The sequence below is a fragment of the Nicotiana tabacum genome, chromosome 3 (assembly GCF_000715075.1).
Source record: "Nicotiana tabacum cultivar K326 chromosome 3, ASM71507v2, whole genome shotgun sequence".
Lineage (NCBI taxonomy): Eukaryota > Viridiplantae > Streptophyta > Magnoliopsida > Solanales > Solanaceae > Nicotiana > Nicotiana tabacum.
The window spans coordinates 181,808,294-181,828,083 of NC_134082.1; the positions used below are offsets into that span (position 1 = coordinate 181,808,294).

The following is a 19,790-nucleotide window of genomic DNA, read 5'->3' on the forward strand; positions in this document are numbered from 1 at the left end:
ATTTTGTCGGACTTACTAAATTCACAGAATCAATTTCCCCAAACTTTGTGATTAACAAGTGATGGTATTTCTAACAACTAAAAACTGAAAATAATTAACAGATGAAAATTAACTATGCTTGATGTGTAAACAATTGGAATAAGGTCTAAGGTAATGGCTTCCCCCGTTGTTGATTCCCTTGGTTGTATATGTCTTATAACTGTGATTTAGCTGTCTCTATCAATCATGAACTCTCCCGCTATCATAAATCTTTCTTAAGCATTTATGATAATTTACTAGACGCACTCTCTCAAGCTACACTAGCTAGATTCGCATTACAGTTCACTTAGATTGCACCCGAGATATCGTTATCTCTAATCCAACCTCTAAACCCTCGGTTATGACTCTCGTCTATACTCCGAAAGTGACGTTGTTCAAACAACTACCTAAATATGCACTCTCTCTCAAGCAGATACATACTAAATAGGGACGGATAATTGAGGGCCCTTTCAATTAACCACAATCAAAACGTAGATGAACAAATAGAGATTAACAACCAATTCAAAACTATATTAATATAACAACCAAGTCATCCCCAATGGGTTTCACCAAAACCTTAGAATAAAGTATTTAGTTACTCATGACAATGATAAAAACTACAAAAGATTTCATAGTCATTGATAAAAGAATAAAGTAAGGAGATAAAAAAATCGTTTTCCAAGTTGCCTCCTTGCCTCTCTTGCTTCTTCTCCAAAAAAACTCGAACCCTTCTCTATTGGACATGTTAAACCTTTTATAGTTTATGTGGATTTGCTTGGACTTCCGAAATTGCCCTTTTTAACACATGGCTTCCCCATTTGGACTAGCGCGGACGCGCTAAGGTCGTGCTACTGCCCACGCTAGTGGGGTTTAATTCTGTTTTGGACTGCTGAACTAGCGCGGGCGCGCTAAGGCCGCACTAATGCCCGTACTAGTGGGGGTTTCCACTGCCAACGAGCTTTGTTTTCTTTTTTCGTCCATTAACTCCAATTTTTGCCCGGATCACATCATAAGTCCTCATTTGATTATTGCACTCCTGTGAAACATAAAAGTCACCATTAGAGCCAATTTTTGCATTATTTACACACTTACAACAGTAAAGCATCCTTAAGTTAGAGCCCGAACGTAGGCCAAACTATATACTTTAGCCTATTATCAACACCCCACACTTAAATCATTGCTAGTACTCGAGCAATCCACTACATCCTACAAGGTTTCTTTTCTAAGCTTTTCCCTTAACGACTCACACCATGAACATTTTACAAAATTTGCAACTAGTAGTGAGCACTTTACCTCAAGAATCAAATCTTTCATACCATGTATTATTCGCACTTACTCAAACCACTTTATACGAGCGTCAAGACTTACCTTTCCGTTGTGAATCATATGCTCTCACATCACACAAGAGAGTAGTTCCATATACAATGATATTTAGGACAATTAGGAACTAAGATAGAAAAAAAATTCGCTCGCTCTCGAAAAGACATTCATATGCCACAAAGATACACCATAGGCTTGCCCGTAGTGTAGTACTCTACTAATCGAGCCCCACTCAATCTAAGATCAATAGGTCTTTATTTGGTTTTAATGTAGGCTAAGGGATGGGTAGGATATATTTGGATATAGTGACTAACCTCCCTAAGCACTTTTAATACAATTACCTTAAACTTTAAGATCATCATTTTGTCAGCCGACACTCCACCATATTTACCATACATCCCCATACATTAGGTACAATTTGTACAAGCTACCACTTATCAATCATTATACAATAATTGTTTTTTTCGTGGTGCTTCTCTTTTTATACCTCAACATTCTGCACCTTTTCTCTATTTCCATGGTTCCACTTCAAAAACCAAACCACCACCCCACACTTTTGCTTTTGCATATTTTCAATACCATTCTAGTGCTTAGTGAGAGGAAAAAAGGTTTAAAAAGTAGGCTATTCAAACAGTTGGGTAAGGTTCACAATGTGGTTGCCAAAGAAACAGGCTTATAGGCTTAACGGGGTTAACTAAGATGTAATGCATTCAGGTGGGTTTACTTTATATGTCTGGCTCAACAAAGAAATGTCTATATCCCTTCTAAAACTGAATGAAGCTACTATTTCGTTTCGCAAACACACAGGGCAAGTTCTAGGCATCAAATGTAAAGCATGGAATACAGTAATACTCACATACACATGGCACATGACTCACTCCGGATTAGTTTATCAAGACATTCTCTTTTTGAGTTTTCAAGTTAGGTACAAACATACAATTTTTAAGGTACTCAAACAAGATTCAACCCTTGGAGCTAAGCGTTACACTCTGGTGTCTATCGTGTTCAGGTGTAGAAACGCTAACGGTTTTTTTTTCCTTCTTCGATTTTTTTACTCGTAGTCCATTAACCTAACCTAAAACAAAAACAAAAACTACCTATACCTGGTTCAAGATAAACCCTTGGAAAAGAACCGTGATCCAAAGAAAAACCAAGGGGGGAGTTGTTACACTACCTAAAAATAAAATAATAAAACAAATCTTTTTGTATTTTCTCTAGACTAACTTCCCTCAAGAAAATTGTCTAAAGGATCCGTCATTCGGAAGAGTCTCTATATTCCATATTTTATATATATATTTACACGATTTAGTCCCTCAAGAACCCCATCGAAAGAGATCAGTAGTCAGGACAAGTCATTTACTATTTTCACTTACCTAATGACTATTGTTCTAACACCAACACAATCAAAGCAAGACAAAACAACCAAAGCAAAACAGTTAATTGTTACAATTACAAACATACAATGAAGTATCCATATCCCCACCCCACACTTAAATTGAGGACATGTCCTCATGGCCAATAAATCAAAAGAAGGGAAAGGGAACTTCCCTGACTGCTCAATCCTGGTCGGAGACAGAGCCGGCGTTGATATTGCACACTCGACCCAATGCACGGAGCCAACCCATGATGCGTTTTTCTGATTTCTTCTGCTGGGTGGCCATCTTATCAACACGAGTCCCCAGGTTAGTTACTGAGGTTCGTATTTCAGCTATCTCCTGCTTCATGCGGTCAAACCGCTGTCCCTGACTGGATCTAGACGGGCCTGCAGCATCATCAACCTGTGGTTGAGCGGGCTTCTCATCACCTACCATCTCCACACCATCGGCTACTTGTTGTTGTTCCTCCTCCTCCGCGTCATCACCATTATTAGAATCATGTCCAATCAATTCCTCGGATGCTACCACTTTCTTGCCTGTGGTGACCCTCTCAGTCGTGAAAGGATTTACCACAGGAACTCGGCCATCTAAAGCAAGGTTGCTCGGCACATTGGCTTGAAGGCACAACCAGGTGACAAGAGACGGGTAGTATAACCCGTAGCGTTGAACCCGAACCCGCTGGAACATTTCATCGTGTATGACTCTGGCCACGTCAAATGGGGCATTATTCATGAAGCACCAAATTAGGCACCCTTGAGGGATGTTCACCTCTGACAGATTCTTGGAGGGTAGGAGTCTGCAATTGATAAGGTACAACCAGCATTTGGCCTCAAACTTGAGGGTCGAGGAGTGGATCTTATTTCCATATTTGTACCACTGTAGAGTGGCTCCTGGTTGACAAATGGTATCAGTGAATGTGGACCAGGAAGTATGTTTGCCACTGTATGATTGGTATGCATCCACGTACCCCTGATCTGGTGGAGGAAGCCTGTATAGAGTCCGGATAGTCTCCAAAGAAGCATTGACCGGTCTTTTGTGCACTGTGACTCTGTAGTCATCATGTTCTGGTAGGTTTGCATAGAATTCTCTAATAAGCATGACATTTGCAGTGATAGGCTCCTCAAAGAATATGTCCAGGTGTCGCCACCTCAACTCGAATGGTATATTGGGGCAGGCAGTCCCCAGTGCATTGGGATCCATGGCCTGTTCCGGCACAATTGTTTTGGCCTCTTTTTTGTTAAACCTGTCCTGTGCCTTGGCGGACACGAACTTTTGACTATTGAAGGGCCTTGTATCAACCGACTTTCGAGGCCTTCCCCCAGTGTTGGCTGTAGTCGGGCAGCTGGATAAGGAACCTGTTGCTTGGCGTTTACGAGGAGCCATGGTACCTGCAAATAGGCCAACGTCAGTTCTATTCAATCGGGTGACCAAAATGTGGCTACTCAGAATTCACCCCGGAATGGTCACAATACTTCCTCCAAAGAGGAATTTTAACAAACACATGGTGGCCAATGGTTAATTTTAAGCCCCAACTATCCCTTCAACACAAGGAACACCACCACAATAACCCAATAAACACACCACACATCCACAATTTGTATGTTTTCAATTTTCAGCCCGTACTAACATATGTTTCTACCTAGAATAAGACTACATTCTACTATACAAAGTAAAAAGAAACAAGAAAATGAAATTAGAGAACTACAACGAAATTAAAGGAAGAATTACATACCAGTAGAGGGAATGAGAGCAAAAGTGGAGGGATTGAGGAAGAAAGGGAAGGTGGTGCTGTAAATGGTTGGGTATGGAGGAGGGGGAGTGGAGGAATAGATGAAGAAGAAGAAGAAGAGAGGGTTTAGGTGTTAGGTTATCGTGTGAGAGGAGGGGAGATTGGGGGAATTAAGAGGGGCGGGGAGGGTATGTGGTAAGTTAAAAGGGTTAAAGAAATAAAAAATAAAATAAAATAAAATAAAAAAATTAGGCGGAACTTACCTGGACTAGCGTGCTGGCTTAGCGCGGCCGCGCTAGTTCAATGACGCGAGGTAGTTTGAAACCCAACTAGCGCGGGCTGCGCGCTGGCTTAGCGCGGCCGCACTAGTTGGTTAATGTTGAGGCAGTGTGAAACCCAACTAGCGCAGGCTGTGCGCTGGCTTAGCGCGGCCGCGCTAGTTAGTTAAATCTGAGGCGTTTTTTTTAATACATGAAGTTACATACTACATTTAACAACACATTCATAGGTTACCTCCCACGCAGCGCCTGATTTAACGTCGCGACACGACGCAAGTATTTGATCATCACTCCTCATTCGCATACTGGGTTCTTTCAAATTGATCACCACAGTATCCCTTTTTTCTTCAGCTATTCCAAGGTAATGTTTCAACCTTTGCCCATTTACTGTGAACTTGTTTGTCCCATATTCTGATTCGATCTCTACAGCTCCACTTGCGAACATTTGCACCACTTTGAATGGTCCTGACCATCGGGACTTTAACTTACCCGGAAACAATCTCAACCTTGAATTATACAATAATACCTTGTCACGGGGTTTGAAATTTCTGTCCATAATGTGCTTGTCATGCAACCTCTTCATTCTTTCCTTATAGAGCCTCATGCTTTCAAAGGCTTGATATCTAAATTCCTCCAAAACTCTGTTAGTCGATTTTCTCCAGCTGCATTGGGGTCCATGTTCAATTGCTTTAGTGCCCACCAAGCTCGATGTTCTAGCTTCACAGGCAGGTGACAGGCCTTCCCAAATACCAACTTGTATGGTGTTTTGAATGCAGTCCTATAGGTCCAAAGTGCATCATAAGCTTCTTTGCCCAATCAGTTCTTTTGGCGTTCACAGTCTTGGTTAGCACACTTTTTATCTCTCTGTTGAACACTTCAACCTGCCCACTAGTTTGCGGATGATAAGGGGTAGCCACCTTGTGGCGTACATCATACTTTTCAAGCAATTTCTCGAAGGCTCTGTTACAGAAGTGAGTGCCTCCATCACCGATGATCGCTCTTGGTGTCCCAAATCGGGTGAATATATTCTTTTTCAAAAATCCTACCACGGCTCTTACATCATTAGTGGGCAACGCTGCAGCTTCTACCCATTTAGACACGTAATCCACAGCAACAAGTATGTACTTATTGCCAAATGAGCTGACGAAGGGACCCATGAAGTCAATCCCCCAAACATCAAACACATCTACCTCTTGAATCGGGTTCATGGGCATCTCATGGCGACGAAAAATGTTCCTGGTTCGCTGACATTCATCACAGCCCTTCACCCATAGGTGTGCATCTCTAAACACTGTTGGCCAAAAGAACCCGGCCTCTAGCACTTTCGCAGTTGTCCTGACCCCTCCAAAATGTCCTCCATATGCTGATGCGTGATAAGCCTGCAAAAGAGAAAATTGTTCTATCTCGGGGACACATCTCCGGATCATATTATCAACACATAGTCTAAACAAATAAGGCTCGTCCCAATAATACATGCGGTAATCACAATAAAACTTTTTCTTCTGGACAGGTGAAAGGTCATAGGGAACTATACCACAGGTCAGGTAATTTGCAAAGTCTGCATACCCTGGCGCTTCCTCAAGACTAGCTGCGAGCAGCTGCTCGTCTGGAAAGGTTTCCAGAATCTCTTCGACCTTGACTGCTTTTTCAGCTCTCTCAAGTCATGATAGATGATCAGCGACTTGATTTTCTGTGCCCTGGTCACGAATTTCGAGGTCAAATTCTTGCAACAGCAGCACCCAACGAATCAGGAACGGCTTAGACTCCTTCTTCTCAATCAAGTACCTGAGAGCTGCATGGTCAGTGTATACAATTACCTTGAAGCCAATCAGATATGATCTGAACTTGTCAAAATCAAACACCGCCGCCAACATCTCCTTCTCCGTCACAGTGTAATTGAGTTGTGCACCACTTAGCGTTCTATTTGCATAGTAAATCGGGTGCATCAGCTTATCCTTACGCTGCCCCAAAATTGCTCTTATGGCATAGTCATTTGCGTCACACATGAGCTCAAATGGTTGCTCCCAGTTGGGTGCAACAATGATGGGTGCAATCACCAACCTCTTCTTCAGTTCATCAAATGCCAACCTGCAATCATTAGAAAACACAAATGGCTGATCCTTTTTAAGGAGTTTGCATAATGGATTAACAATTTTGGAAAAATCTTTTATGAATCGCCGGTAGAACCCGACGTGTCCCAGGAAACTTCTCACTGCCTTAACTGAAGTGGGCGGTGGTAACTTTTCAATCACGTCAACCTTAGCATGGTCTACCTCAATTCCTTTACTGGACACTCGATGTCCTAAGACTATCCCTTCCTGTACCATAAAATGACACTACTCCCAGTTTAGCACTAAATTTGTCTCCACACATCTTTTGAGCACTCTTTTTAAGTTGTGAAGATAGTCTTCGAATGAATCTCCTACCACGGAGAAATCATCCATAAAGACCTCCACCATGTTTGCGAAAATGGCTAACATACACCGTTGAAATGTGTCCGGTGCATTGCAAATCCTAAAAGGCATTCTCCGAAAGGCGAAGATGTCATACGGACAAGTGAAGGATGTTTTCTCTCTATCTTCGGGGGCTATTGATATCTGATTGTACCCCGAATATCCATCTAAGAAACAGAAGTGCGATCACCCAGCTAGCCTGTCCAACATTTGGTCAATGAAAGGCAAGGGGAAGTGGTCCTTCCGGGTGGTTGTGTTCAATTTTTGGTAGTCCATGCAAATCCGCCATCTCGTGACTGTACGAGTTGAGATCAACTCATTGTTCTCATTATGCACAACAGTCATTCTCCCCTTTTTCGGCACACATTGGATAGGGCTGACCCAATTGCTATCAGAGATGGGGAAGATGATTCCCGCATCTAACCATTTGATCACTTCCTTCTTTACTACCTCTTTCATGTTCGGGTTAAGCCTTCGTTGATGTTCTCTGGAAGGTTTGTGCCCTTCTTCCAAGAGAATCTTATGCATACAAAAGGCTGGGCTGATACCCTTTATGTCTGCCATGGTCCAGCCAATGGCAGTCTTACTTTCCTGCAGTACCCGTAAGAGCTATTCTACCTGCACATCTAGCAAACTGGATGATATAATAACAAGCAAAGTAGAATCAGGGCCTAAGAAAACATACCTGAGGTGATCTGGGAGTGGCTTCAGCTCCATCTTGGGTGGTTCCTCTATTGATGGCTTTGCTGGAGGTGTAGCCCTTTTTTCTAACTCAAGGGACTCGAACTGAGTTTCCCTTGTCCAGAATCCTTGGCCCTCAAGTGCCATGACCTATTCAGCTAACCCTTCACCATCCATCTCTTCTAAATTTGTCAGACATGCCTCTAATGGATCATTAACAGTCAGGGTCACATCATCTTCTTGCAGGATCACATCTACTGCCTCCACTAGAGAGCAATTAGCATATTCACTGGGTCTCCTCATAGATTGATGAACATTGAATATGACTTCTTCATCGTTCAGTCTCATTTTTAATTCCCCAGTCTCACAATCGATCAATGCTCTTCCAGTGGCCAAAAATGGTCTACCCAAAATGAGAGGTATCTCCTCATCTACCTGACAATCCAGAATAACAAAGTCTGCAGGGAACACGAACTTCCCCACTTGCACCAACACATCATTAAGAATATCAGTTGGCCTTTTCACCGTGCGGTCAGCCAGCTGTAGCAGCATCAAAGTCGGCCAAGCTCTGCCAATGCCCAATTTGGTGTACACAGCCAGCGGCATCAGATTTATGCTGGCTCCCAAATCACATAATGCCTTTGCAAAGGCATAACTCTCAATTGTGCATGGAATAGTGAAGCTACCTGGATCAGACATCTTTTGAGCCATCGGTCTCGTCACTACTGCGATGCAGGTCTATGTCAGAGTCACAGTGGAAAGATCCTGAAAATCAAACTTCCGTGACATTAGATCCTTCATCATCTTTGCATAACCGGACATCTCCCTCAAGGCATCCTTCAAAGTAATATTCAACTGAATTTGACGCAGCATCTCCATTAATTTCTTATATTGGTCTGACTTCTTTTGTCTTACCAATCTCTAAGGGAAGGGTGCAGGTATCACCCTTTGTGCACTGCTTGATGGCTTCTCTCTGTTGGAATTTTCTGGCACAAGAGGTGCCACCTATTCTGCAGCTTGCTCATTCATCTTATCTTTGCCTTTTTCCTCATGACTCTGTTCAACCACCATTTCAGTAAGTTATGTTGGTTCCTCTACCTCTAATGGAACTGGAGTGTCTGGTGTACTCTCCTTACTGGCTTGTATAATCTCCTGCTCTCTATCTAAATCTCTCCCATTCCGGAGACTTACTGCCATCAGTTGATTCGGGTTTTGCTCCTTGGGGTTTATCTTTGTGTCCGCAGGAAAGGTTCCTTGAGGGCGGTTGTTTAAAGCCGTGGACAGTTGTCCCAGCTGCGTTTCAATGTTCTTTATAGCTGAATCATGCACTGCCAACTTTTCCTGCACTTTATTATTTGTCCCAATGAGTTGCTGAAGCATGCCCCTGATTTCCATCATGTTGTTATCTTGCAGCTGAGGAGGTGGTTGATATGTTAATTGATGCTGATTTTGCTGAGGATAGCCCTGTGGTTTCTAATATGGTACTGGCACCAATTGGCCTTGAGGGTGCATACCCTCAGGCTGTTGCACGTTTGGCCTGTACTACTGATTTTGTGGCGGTCTCCACTACTGTCCTCCTTGTCTCTGACCCCCAAAGTTGTTGACATAATTCATATCTTCTCTTGCCCCTTGATTTTCACCTTCTCCGCTCCATGAACACACATAAGACTGATTAATACAAGGTGTACACAGTCCTCCATTTGTTGTATCAACAATGTATACCTGTTTTGTGCCCATCTCATCAATCTTCTTTGTCAGTATGCTCATCTGGGTCATGAGTGTGGCCATGTTCTTTCCATGCAAATTATTTGGGTCAAGAGGAACTAAATGCACTATGGGTGCAAGTGTTGTACCTCTAGTCATCCACCCCGAATTTTGTGACATCTTATCAAGAAGGACTTTGCAGTCGGTGAATGTCTTACTCAAAAATGCACCTCCAGCTGAAGCATCCACATTTGCCTTTAGATTGTCAGCTAACCCCATGTAGAATCTCTGGCCGAGCATCTGGTCTGGAATGCCATGATGAGGACACTTCACCAGCATCCCTTTAAATTTCTCCCATGTTTCTTGCAAGGTTTCAGTCGGTTGCTGCTTGTATTGCAATATTTTATCAATGTGCCTAGCAGTCTTGTTGGGCGGGTAGAAATTATTCAGGAACTGCTTTACTAATTCCTCCCAGGTGACAATGGAATTGATTGGGAGCGAATTCAGAGCTTCCCCAGTCACAAAGAATGGGAACCACAATAGTTTGATAGCTTCTGGGGTCACATTTGGCTACCTTTGAGTCATACATATTGACAGGAAATTTTTCAAATGTTGCTGAGGGTCCTCAATGTGTGACCCGGAGAACAGTCCCTTATTCTGCAGCAGATGCAGCATGTTGTTAGTGATCTGGAATGTCTCCGCTTGAATTGCGGGCACAGCTATGGCAATTGCCAGGTTATCAACTGTGGGTTGTGCCCAGTCATAAAGTGCAGCTTCGAGCACAAGAGGTGCCACTACTCTGACGTTGGGGTTTGCTGGCGGATCCTCAACGTTTCCAATGACGTTTTATGTGTTACCCATATCAAATTCGAGCTGGTGTGGTTGTTGGGATTGTTGGTTTCTCTTGTTGGCGCGGTTCAATGCCCTGAATGTTTCTCGGGGTCTGAGAGTCCTTCTAGCAGTTCTCCAGTCCTCAAAGAATTTCTAGGCATACACCTGAATTCCACAAGAATTCAAACGTTAGAATTTCAATGAAAAGATTGGGTATAGAGAAAACTGACAATACTACGAATTTTGTTTTGTACTTCTTTCAAATGTAATTGACAACACCGTTAATTCCCCGGCAACGACGCCAAAATTTGATATCGCCCAACTATGCCTTATAAAAAGACACGTGAACGTTGCAAATATAATATGAGTAATTTTACCCAGAGTCGAACCACAGGGAATTAATCTATCAATTACTTTTTTCGGACTTACTAAATTCACAGAATCAATTTTCCCAAACTTTGTGATTAACAAGTGATGGTATTTCTAACAGCTAAAAACTGAAAATAATTAACAGCTGAAAATTAACTATGCTTGATGTGTAAACAATTGGAATAAGGTCTAAGGTAATGGTTTCCCCCGTTGTTGATTCCCTTGGTTGTATATGTCTTATAACTGTGATTTAGCTGTCTCTATCAATCATGAACTCTCCAGCTATCATAAATCTTTCTCAAACATTTATGATAATTTACTAGACGCACTCTCTCAAGCTACGCTAGCTAGATTCGCATTACAGTTCACTTAGATTGCACCCGAGGTATCGTTATCTCTAATCCAACCTCTAAACCCTCGGTTATGACTCGCGTCTATACTCCGAAAGTGACGTTGTTCAAACAACTACCTAAATATGCACTCTCTCTCAAGCAGATACATACTAAATAGGGACGGATAATTGAGGGCCCTTTCAATTAACCACAATCAAAACATAGATGAACAAATAAAGATTAACAACCAATTTAAAACTATATTAATATAACAACCAAGTCATCCCCAACGGGTTTCACCAAAACCTTAGATTAAAGTATTTAGCTACTCATGACAACGATAAAAACTACAAAAGATTTCATAGTCATTGATAAAAGAATAAAGTAAGGAGATAAAAAAAATCGTTTTCCAAGTTGCCTCCTTGCCTCTCTTGCTTCTTCTCCAAAAAACTCGGAACCCTTCTCTATTGGACATGTTAAACCTTTTATAGTTTATGTGAATTTGCTTGGACTTCCGAAATTGCCCTTTTTAACACATGGCTTCGGCATCTGGACTAGTGCGGGCGCGCTAAGGCCGCGCTACTGCCCGCACTAGTGGGGTTTAATTCTGTTTTTGACTGCTGACTAGCGCGGGCACACTAAGGCCGCGCTAATGTCCGCGCTAGTGGGGTTTTCCACTGCAAACGAGCTTTGTTCCCTTTTTTCGTCCATTAACTCCAATTTTTGCCCGGATCACCATCATAAGTCCTCATTTGATTATTGCACTCCTGTGAGACATAAAAGTTACCATTAAAGCCAATTTTTGCATTATTTACTCACTTACAACAGTAAAGCATCCTTAAGTTAGAGCCCAAACGTAGGCTAAACTATACATTTTAGCCTATTATCAGTCACTATTTACAGGATCAAAGATCAATCAAGCTTCTAGATTCCGCAATACCAAACAGTACACTAACATCTAACGGGAAATTCTTCTTCCTCTTTCTTCCTGTTATCAAGAAGATTGGCTTTGCCTGTTGCAAATAAGGGGACGTCAACAACGAGTAGATATAACGTACGGTTTTGATCACAGAAAACTCCATAATCATAACTAATTAATTAGAAAAAGTCATCTAAAAATCCAGATAATTTTGTTATATTTATTATCAAGAGACTGGCCTGCATTTTGGAAATTTGGCATATCTACCAACATTTCGTTTGTCCAGCTAAATCTTTATCGTACATAAGAACATTACGAAGCCAGACTTACATTACCTCCTCATTCATCATTTCATCTCTAGACTTATGGATGATGCAAAGAAGAAAAGATACACATTCGAACACTCAAAACTCACCCAAAGGAAAAAAAAACAATTTCAAATTTACATTTTCTTGCAATATTCCAAATAGAGACTCATGTCGTCTCTTATTATAATTGATCTAGACTAGTGGGACTACAAACTTCAAGCCACTAACAAGTCCTACTGTGCTTTATTTTTATTCTTAAAAAAGACAGCAAAAAAAAAAAAGGATGGTTTCAAGAAGCTTGTGGTTTCTTCTCAATAATGGGTCTCCAATTCACATCAACACCTTTATCTTCATCCACAGGTTTTCCTCCTGGTTCTTTAGCCAACTTCTTCCTAAGTTCTTTCTCATCTTCCACCATAATTTCATCTTGAACATTATCTGGATCTACATCTCCCACCACTTTTTCTTTCATCTCTTCAGCAGTATCCTCAATTGCCTTCCAAGCATCTTGAGCTGTTTCCTTTGCTTTATCCTTCACTTCTTTCGCCTTATCAGCCATTTCAGATACCTTACCACCCCTTTCACTGCTCCCGTAGTTCCTGTCGTGCCTCCACCGTGGTGGTTCCGACGACTCCTCTGTTGCAATATATCCTCCCTTTTAATATATTTCCATATGCATGCATAGATCACAGCATAAATAAGCATGTGCCTTTGTTTGGAAATCTAAAGAATTAAGTACTAATGACGTAGAGTTAATTTCACAAATAGCTAGCCATCCAACTTTCGATTTGTCAAATTTAATATATTTTGATGCTTTTAGTTTCTATTCTCTACAACATAGAAGGATAGTCACTTAGTTTTCTGTTAAAAAAAATGTAATTTTTATAGCTAAGGTACACCATATCGAAAGTTACAAGTTGTATGATCATCCGTACAAATAACCCTACTAAACATCTCCCTAAGCCTTGTAAATAAGCCGGATCCAGAATTTAACATATTAATTGATAAACGAAAAATGTATATTTTGAAAAGTGCTAAATATATAGTCTAAACGTGCTGCATATGCTAGATCCTACAACGTAACTTGGTTCAGTAAATTTTGTGCTACATCAAAGCTAGTATAGAAAAGACTTACCTTCCAGATTTGACGACCGATAAAGACAGAAAAGGCTCGATGTGGGAAGGCCTTGGAGAGGTTGAAGATTGATTTTTTGGTTAAGGACGCCATTTCTTATTTTTCTTCTTCCTTTGCAACTTTTGCTTGGTCAGTTACTTTTTTGGTTATTGAACTGAATGTAGTTAAGATGATTTCCGAGACTTTTAACTCCTTTTCTTCACGGCATTCTCGAGAATTACTGCATGAAGGAAGGGGTTGGTGTCTCTTGAAACTGCCACGTTTAGATGTCGATGTGACACGTAGTTGCTATCTTTTAACACGTGTACAGTTCCCACGTTAATTTTTGGCACTAGTGCCACAACTAACAACGGACACCATTTTGCAAGATTGCACTTCTGCTTCTTCCTTCTATTAGTGGCAGTTAGCCCGTGCTTAGCACAGGCCCAATCCAAAATTTGAACTAATTTATATTGTTATGTGGAAATGTAAAGTTTGGCGCACTATTTAATACTTCCTCGTGTTCACTTTAATTGATTTTTTGTCCTTTTTTATAGTTCATAATATTTAATTTTTCAGATATCAAGAAAAGATTAATTTTTTTTCTTTTTTTTTCAAAGTTGGTCTTGGAATAAAAAGCCTAAGAGTATTTGTTATATTTTTAATTAATAAATTAAAATTAATATGGTCATATTGTTAATTAATGCTAAAAGGTGAATTCTATAATATATGAAAACAAACAAAAATTAAAGTAAAGTAAATCGGAGAAGTATGTGGTTTTCATGGCATATAAACAACTTCAATTACATGTGTTTCCTTATTAATTATCTCAATTAATATCGCCCTTTTGAGTAACCCCAAATAATAGTGAATACTACCTCCATTTTAATATGATCATATTGAGTGCATGTGGAGTTGTAGGCCTAAATTAAACATAAATCTTTAATTTAATTTGAATGTACTTCATTTTAGTAATTTTTTAGATTCTTTTTTACTTACTAATTCTACATATTTGCTGAGAAATAAAAAAATTAGATAACCAAGAATTTCAATTGCACTCCACATTATGAAATTCTTGTTAAATCAAGTTATTTAAGATGGAAAATTGAGATTTTAAATTGATAGAACAAAAATATTTTCACAGTCTAGATTACGTGATTCTTCTTATCAATTTCATATTGAGTTTCCCATTTCTGCTATATATACAAAGAATAGTAAATAATATATTTCAACAACACGATAGCAACAACCACAACTTACATTTAAATGTAAGGTGACACCTGAATTTATAAGTACACTAGTAAAAATATTATTTGGTCCTTCAGTAGAAATAATATTATTTTTATAATGCACTAATTAATTTTTTTTCACAAGGGCTTCTCACTACAGTCAAAGCTATGGGTTCTCCCGATGTGTAAAGATGTCATGCATTAGAGAAAAATATACACAATCATAACTTGTCAAAGGAGCGAATTATTTCATTTAAGATAAAGTTTACTAATAATTCCATAATCAAATATGATACACATGGCATTTCTTGCTATTTCCAAAATACTTGATACTCCATAAAAGAAAGAAAAAATAGTAGTTCGTTCTTTTATCTACTTCAATTTAATCTTCTCAACAACCATTCATAAGCGATGATATATTATTTTGTTATTCATTTTACAATCTGCTCTTCAAGACGTAATTCTGTTAACTCATGATTTGTAAGAAAGAATACTCCACTAACATACTTAAAATATGAGAAGTACATCAAATAAGCATAAGGGTGAGATATCTATTATTGGTCATACAATCTAAACCATTCCTGAAATATTTATAAAGTTCTTTCCTTCTTTTTGTGTTGTATGTTAAAATTTCTTATGACATTTTAAAGTACCAAATAATTCGTGTAGATTTTCAAATAGGATCAATTCTAATAGCAAAAGAAAATAAGTCTTAGTGTTATTCTCCACTTTGCACAAGAAATTTCCGAAGAGAATAAAAATTAAGCTCAAATATTTTATTGATTTAGTCAAACCAAGTAAACTCAATTGACCTTAAAATAATTGTCCACCTTCTTTCTCTAAGAAATAAATTTAATCAAAATTAAAGCGGAGAAAATACAAATTCAAAAAGACTAGGAATAGAATTCAAAAGGCTTTCAATTTTAGAAAGCTAGGCACATATATCAAAAACCCAAAAGGGAACCGTATATTGCATCAGTTTTCCAAACGTAAAATTTATCAACTCAAAAGATGTTATAAAATATAACCCAAAATAATAATATAGAACAAGCAAAACAAACTAAGAGATACAGATAGAAAGAGAGGAAGAGAGATCCTTATTTCTTCTTCAATTGTGTGTATTTTCCTATCTATTACAAGGCCTTTATATAGGCATAAAAAGTGAAGAAAATATGTCATGGAATATGTTATTGAATATGTCATTAAGCATTTGAGATGAAGATCATGGAAGAAGAGTAGACATCCACCATAATGTGATATTTATCATAACACTCCCCCTTGGATGTCCAAAGATAATGTGCCTCATTAAAACCTTATTAGGAAAAAAAACTCTATGAAAAAAAAAAAATTCTAGTGAAGGAAAAAGAGTACACATGTTTAGATATACGTCTTTTGGTTGTCTTGTTAAAAACCTTGCAAGGAAAACCCAGTGGGACAAAACCTTGTAAGGGAAAAAGAGTACAACGCGTATTAACTCCCCCTGATGAGAGCATCAACTCACATCCTTGAGTCTTCACATCCAAATTTTGTACACCAGTTTCTTGAAGGTTGATGTTGGTAGAGATTTGGTGAACAAATCCGTCATATTATCACTTGAACGAATTTGCTGCACATTGATATCATCATTCTTTTGAAGATCATGTGTAAAAAATAACTTTGGGGAAATGTGCTTTGTCCTATCTCCTTTTATGAATCCTCCCTTCAATTGGGCTATGCATGCTGCATTGTCTTCATACATAATTGTGGGTAGTTTTTCACATTTCAAACCACATTTGTCTCGGATAAGATGTATTATAGACCTCAACCAAATACATTCTCGACTTGCTTCATGAATAGTAATTATCTCAGCATGATTAGAAGAAGTAGCCACGATTGATTGCTTAGTCGATCGCCAAGATATGGCAGTGCCGCCACATGTAAACACATAACCTGTTTGAGATCGAGCCTTATGCGGGTCAGATAAATACCCAGCATCAGCATAACCAACAAGATCGGGATTGCAATCATTGCCATAAAATAAGCCCATATCGGTAGTCCCTTTTAGATATCGCAATATGTGTTTGATCCCATTCCAGTATCTCCTTGTAGAAGCAGAGCTATATCTTGCTAAGACATTAACCGAAAAAGTTATGTCAGGCCTTGTAGTGTTAGCAAGATACATTAGTGCACCAATTGCACTAAGATATGGTACTTCAGGACCAAGAAGCTCTTCATTCTTTTCTTGAGGTCGAAATGGGTCCTTATTCACATCAAGTGATTGAACAATCATAGGAGTACTTAATGGATGTGCTCCATCCATGTAAAACCGTTTCAATACCTTTTTAATGTAGGCAGATTGATGAACAAAAATCCTACTTATCAAATGTTCAATTTGCAAACCGAGACATAATTTTGTCTTTCCGAGATCTTTCATCTCGAATTCCTTCTTTAAATAATCAGTTGCCTTTTGGAGTTCTGTAGGAGTTCCAATAAGGCTTATGTCATCAACATATACGGCAAGTACAACAAATTCCGATGTTGTTTTCTTTCTAAAAACACATGGACAAATGACATCATTTATATAACCCTCCTTTAATAAATACTCACTAAGACGGTTATACCACATTCTTCCTGATTGCTTTAGACCATACAAAGATCTTTGCAATTTGATTGAAAATGTTTCCCGAAAATTTGAATTCTGTGTGTTAGGCATTTTAAATCCCTCGGGAATTTTCATGTATATCTCATTATCAAGTGAGCCGTAAAGGTAGGTTGTAACTACATCCATTAAATGCATGTCAAGCTTTTCATGGACAACAAAACTAATGAGATAACGGAATGTTATAGCATCCATAACAGGAGAATATGTCTCTTCATAATCGACACCAGGCCTTTGTGAAAATCCTTGTGCAACAAGGCGTGCCTTATATCTTTGTACCTCATTTTTCTCATTCTTTTTGCGTACAAAGACCCATTTGTAGCCAACAGGCTTAACACCATTAGGTGTTTGGACTATAGGGCCAAAAACTTCACGTTTTGCAAGTGAACTTAACTCTAATTGGATTGCTTCTTGCCATTTTGGCCAATCAAGTCTTTGTTGACATTCTCCAACAGATTAAGGTTCAAGATCCTCACTTTCTTGCATAATGCTAGATGCAACATTATATGCAAAGACGTAATACCACTATATCCATTCGATTCAAATTTGTCTCAATATCGATTGGATTTATTGATAGTTCCTTATTTTCTTGAGTCTCAGGCTCATTGATTTCCTCATGAATCTCAGGATTGGTTAAATCGTGAATTTCTTTATGAGACTCTTTCGTAGTGTCATCTTGATCATTTGTTTTTCTTTTTCTAGGATTTCGATCCTTAGAACCTAATGGTCTGCCATGTTTTAGGCGTGCTTTTGACTCATTAGCTATGACACTAGAAGATTGTCCAATAGGGACATCAATACGGATTGGAACATTCTCTGCAAGGATATGTGATTTTGTTATCCTTTTCAAATCCGTAAATACATCTGGCATTTGATTTGCTATTTTCTGCAAATGGATAATCTTTTGCACCTCTGTGTCACAAATAGATGCATGTGGATCAAGATGAGACAATGATGTATTTTTCCACAAAATTTCACGTTTTGTTTCACTAATTTCTCCCCCTAATTTTGGGGGAAATGCCTCATCGAATCGACAATCTGCAAAACGAGCAGTGAACAAATCTCCCGTTAATGTTTCAAGGTAACGAATAATGGAGGGTGATTCAAACCCAACATATATTCCTAACCTTCTTTGGGGACCCATCTTGGTGCGATATGGGGGTGCTACAGGCACATATACAGCGCATCCAAAAATTCTTATATGAGATATATTAGGTTCATGACCCAAAACTAATTGCAACGGAGAATATTTGTGATAATTTGTCGGTCTGAGACGAATTAGCATTGCTGCATGTAAAATGGCGTGACCCCAAACAGAAGTGGGCAACTTCGTTTTCATGAGGAACGGTCTTGCTATCAATTGTACACGTTTAATTAAAGACTTTGCAAGACCATTTTGAGTGTGAACATGAGCTACAGGATGTTCCACTTTTATCCCAATTGATAAGCAATAATCATTAAATGCTTGGGATGAAAACTCAACAGCATTATCAAGTCTAATAGACTTAATTGGATTATCGGGAAATTGTGCCCGTAATCGGATTATTTGTGCCATTAGTTTTGCAAATGCGAGGTTGCGAGATGACAATAGGCATACATGAGACCATCTAGAGGATGCATCTATTAAGACCATAAAATATCTAAACGACCCACTAGGTGGGTGAATAGGTCCACAAATGTCCCCTTGTATACGTTCTAAAAACCCAGGGGACTCAATCCCAATCTTTGTTGGTGATGGTCTTATAATTAACTTGCCTTGATAACAAGAAGTGCAAGAAAATTCATTATTTAAAAGAATTTTCAAATTCTTTAATGGATGCCATTTGAGTTTTCTATGATTCGTCTCATCATAATTGATCCAGGATGGCCCAATCGATCATGCCAAAGTACAAAAGTATTGTAAGCAGTAACCTTTTGGTTTAAGGTAGAATGTGCCTCAATTGCACTAATTTTTGTCCAATACAGGCCACAAGATAAAGATGGGAACTTCTCAATAATTCTTTTCTGGCCAGAGACATTTTTGGTAATGATGAGATATTCAAGATTATTCTCATCTATCGTCTCAATATGATATCCATTTCGGCGGATATCTTTAAAACTCAACAAGGTCCTCTTGGACTTGGAGAAGAACATTGCATTCTGTATGATAAGTATTGTTCCTTTAGGCAGAGTTATAGTAGCTCTTCCAGAGCCTTCAATTAATTTACTACTACTAGAAATTATAGTAACATCTGTCTTACACATACTTAAATAAGAGAAATATTTCTTCTCTTTGAATATTGTATGTGTCGTACATGAATCAACTAAATAAATATTTTTTTTTACAATTGAACTTTGATCCAAGTTTGATTTGAGAGATATCCATATTTTCTTAGTCTTCTCAATAATTAAACGAACAAATAATTCATAATTAAATCTCATGCATCATTAGTTTCATCGTGCCAAGGTTAAATTGTAGAAGATACTGATGTTAGAAAATAAATTTTTATAT

The 19,790-nt window shown here is 38.9% G+C and overlaps 3 protein-coding genes and 1 non-coding gene across 4 annotated transcripts; 1 reads left to right on the forward strand and 3 right to left on the reverse strand.

The window, feature by feature from the left end:
- Positions 1-4,920: 4,920 nt before the first annotated feature.
- On the reverse strand, positions 4,921-8,002 carry LOC142178329 (uncharacterized). The gene is made up of 6 exons (XM_075247661.1): positions 7,793-8,002; positions 6,810-7,039; positions 6,539-6,641; positions 6,288-6,444; positions 5,472-5,805; positions 4,921-5,383 (listed from the first exon to the last, which is right to left on the reverse strand). The coding sequence occupies exons 1-6, from the start codon at positions 8,000-8,002 to the stop codon at positions 4,921-4,923; spliced, it is 1,497 nt and encodes a 498-aa protein (XP_075103762.1).
- A 3-nt stretch (positions 8,003-8,005) lies between these two features.
- On the reverse strand, positions 8,006-8,566 carry LOC107797452 (uncharacterized). Its single transcript, XM_016620348.1, has one exon. It carries the CDS (start codon positions 8,564-8,566, stop codon positions 8,006-8,008), a length of 561 nt encoding a protein of 186 aa, XP_016475834.1.
- Positions 8,567-9,869: 1,303 nt separating this feature from the next.
- Positions 9,870-9,976, forward strand: LOC142179743 (small nucleolar RNA R71). Its single transcript, XR_012708280.1, has one exon. It is a non-coding gene; the product is annotated as a small nucleolar RNA R71 (small nucleolar RNA).
- A 2,455-nt stretch (positions 9,977-12,431) lies between these two features.
- On the reverse strand, positions 12,432-13,650 carry LOC107797451 (uncharacterized). Its single transcript, XM_016620347.2, has 2 exons — positions 13,454-13,650; positions 12,432-12,973 (listed from the first exon to the last, which is right to left on the reverse strand). The coding sequence occupies exons 1-2, from the start codon at positions 13,544-13,546 to the stop codon at positions 12,608-12,610; spliced, it is 459 nt and encodes a 152-aa protein (XP_016475833.1). The 5' UTR covers positions 13,547-13,650; the 3' UTR covers positions 12,432-12,607.
- Between the last annotated feature and the right edge of the window lie 6,140 nt (positions 13,651-19,790).